Genomic DNA, 2,796 nt, shown 5'->3' on the forward strand with positions numbered 1-2,796 from the left:
CAATTTGGGTCAAACGACGTTTAGTTCTGTTTATCCCGATTATCAACTAATTCCGTCCACTGATTCTCAGGTCGGAATGATGTCGGAATTAACGGCTGAAATGGTTTAGAGGTTTCGAAATCAAAGTCGGAGTAGAGAACCAGAACGATTTGCTGGGAATCTTTAGTGAAATAGAAGCCAGGCTCCTTAACACTTTTACCCAATAAATTCTGGCGCTTCACCGTACGCAATACACCGTCGAGGAAATGCTTGACAGTGATGGTTACGAATGTCAGTGGAATATCGTTTTTGATACCACGTTCCGGCGCTTGAATGTCGATTGACCAGCGGCCCTTTGCTTCGTTCCAAACAGGCTCTGTGATGTCGCACTCATTCTCATCCAGATTCGACCACTTTTGAACCCACTCGTCATAGTTGGCGGATTCTGGTTTAACTTGTTTCAGCATGTGGCTAGAAAAACCATCAACAAGTGTCTGATATGGGGTATGATAGCCCTCAGTTGGTTTTTTGACGAATGCCATTAAAAACTCCAATTGTTTATTTGACAAAGTTGTAATTGAATTTATCATTCAATATATCCCCAACATCCTTTCTCGGCTATGATGAGATAGTGCTCCTCAGCCCCGCCTTTAGTTTTAAAGACAAAGTTCCCGTCATCTAATGTGATGGCTTTAACACACATCCGTAAATATGGACGAGTAGGATCACAGTTTATTGCATTACAATGATACTCCATTACCCTTTGATGCTTGGCAATGGACTGTTGCTGAAAAATGTATCCAACTACAAAAAATATCCCCACGATACAAATTAAAGTAAGTGGATCGATATTTATTCTGATAGTTTTGTGAATACGCATTATAAAAACTCCATGTTTAAACAAAAAAAAATAAGAAGCTAAGGGGGATTGATCCCCCTTAGCAATTCTAGTTATTCAGCTTCAGCCGGTTTATCACCTGCCAGTACGTTTAAAACACAACCGAACAAAGTTGTTTCCAGCGCAATAGCCGAACCAACCAATGCCATCTCACCGATGCCATCTTCGCAGAAAGGAATCGCTGGGTTGTTATAAACAACCGCAACGCCCAATGCACCGAATGCTGCGGTTACTGCAACTGTTTTGGTATTAGCACGTTCAGATGTTGCTGTGATGCCAACCCCAACCGCCGCTCCGATACCGGCCGCAATGGCAAAGTTACGACGACGCTCACTTGCTTTTTCTTCGACTGTTTCAAAAATGTTTTTCGCTTCTTTAGCAGTGTTCAGGTTTTCTGCAGTTTCGTTCAGGGTAGAAGTGGTTTTAGTTTCAGTAGTCATGATTCATATCCTCTATAAATACATTAAAGTGTTAAACAATATTTAAACTATCTATTGCTTTATCACATTAATGATATAGGTCTGAATCGTAATGCATGTTAAAATAACCAGGTTATAAATTTACCAATTAGAAATATCCCGATTCCCACTTTTAACGGTTCAACGAAACTTAACTTAAAATAGTCTATCCTTATAACCTTATCAGTAGTTACCAGTAACATAGTAATCAGTGCTGGCATCGAAGCTAACCCCGAGCATGTTCAGATTGACAGATTCAACTTTGCGTTTCAGCTGCCATTCCAAAGTTTCAGCATCTGGGAAGTTTGAGAAGATATCTGTCCCAATCATTCGCCCGAGATCTTTGATAACATTACCACCCGCAGTACCTGCGACATTTAAACTGAACGGAATGATATAAAGTTTTTGAGCATTCTCAGGGTTCTTCAGCAGGCGGTTGACATGCGTATTAAGCCCGATCAATGTGTTCAATACATCAGGCTCAAAGAAACGACCGAAGATAATTACCGGGGAACCTTCTTCGATGATTTCTTCAAAACGTTCTGGTTCATCAGGACTTTCGCCTTCCTTTCTCTCGATTGGTCGCATAACCTTAACCACCAAGCTGTTGAGAATCGCATTGGCATGGCCACTGGTCAGCGAAGTTACTTGACCATCGAGCAACAGCACGGACGGATTATTCACGGTGAATACACCGCGAGGAGTACCAGGCTGCAGATGCGGGGAAGCATAGCGACCTTCGAAGACAATATCGCTTTGCACTTCGATAACATCTTCCGGATGACCCATACCACGGCGCAGTTGGATCTTCGGCGTTTTATAGTCACGAAACAGCTGAATGACACGACTGGCAATGTCTTCCTGATAATTGGAAGTCGTATACCATACGTTTAAACTTCTCATCTTCAGGAGTAACTTCCGTTACCATACTTCGTAAATGTTCCACGGTGAGTCGGACCAGTTTGTCCAGATATCGTGTCGATGTAAAGTTCAGATGTTCCTTAAATTTGTTATACAGTTTGTTAACCATAAACACAGTGGTTGTTGTGCCATCACCGACCAGCTCATCAGTTTTGATTGCTGCTGATGTAATCAGACTTGCAATCATATTCTTACGGATCTCATTGAAATCCAGAGCCTTGGCCACACGCACGCCATCCTTAGTCACGACTGGCTTATTTTTCTCAATGATTAACGCCAGCTCACTGTTCGGGCCCATGGTGGAAACTACTGATTCGAAAGCAGCATCCACAACCTCATCTACAAGGTTTCGAGTTTCGGCACGACCAGTGTAAGACTGTTCTAAAAAGTTAGCGGTCATGATAATCTCCATTTGATGATTTAAAATAGGTAAGGTGACGACGTCACCTTACCCAATAGCAATTATTTAACTTCTACGATCGTTTGATCTTTGACCGCTTCTACAGTCAGGTTACGGATTTCGTTGTAGTCATCATTGTG

At 42.1% G+C, this 2,796-nt stretch overlaps 1 protein-coding gene across 1 annotated transcript; it reads right to left on the minus strand.

Moving 5' to 3' along the window:
• Positions 1-1,518: 1,518 nt before the first annotated feature.
• Positions 1,519-2,656, minus strand: LOC126766754 (chaperonin GroEL-like). Its single transcript, XM_050484476.1, has 2 exons — positions 2,261-2,656; positions 1,519-2,196 (listed from the first exon to the last, which is right to left on the minus strand). The coding sequence occupies exons 1-2, from the start codon at positions 2,654-2,656 to the stop codon at positions 1,519-1,521; spliced, it is 1,074 nt and encodes a 357-aa protein (XP_050340433.1).
• Positions 2,657-2,796: the final 140 nt, after the last annotated feature.

The sequence above is a fragment of the Bactrocera neohumeralis genome, unplaced genomic scaffold (assembly GCF_024586455.1).
Source record: "Bactrocera neohumeralis isolate Rockhampton unplaced genomic scaffold, APGP_CSIRO_Bneo_wtdbg2-racon-allhic-juicebox.fasta_v2 ctg238, whole genome shotgun sequence".
NCBI classification, from domain to species: domain Eukaryota; kingdom Metazoa; phylum Arthropoda; class Insecta; order Diptera; family Tephritidae; genus Bactrocera; species Bactrocera neohumeralis.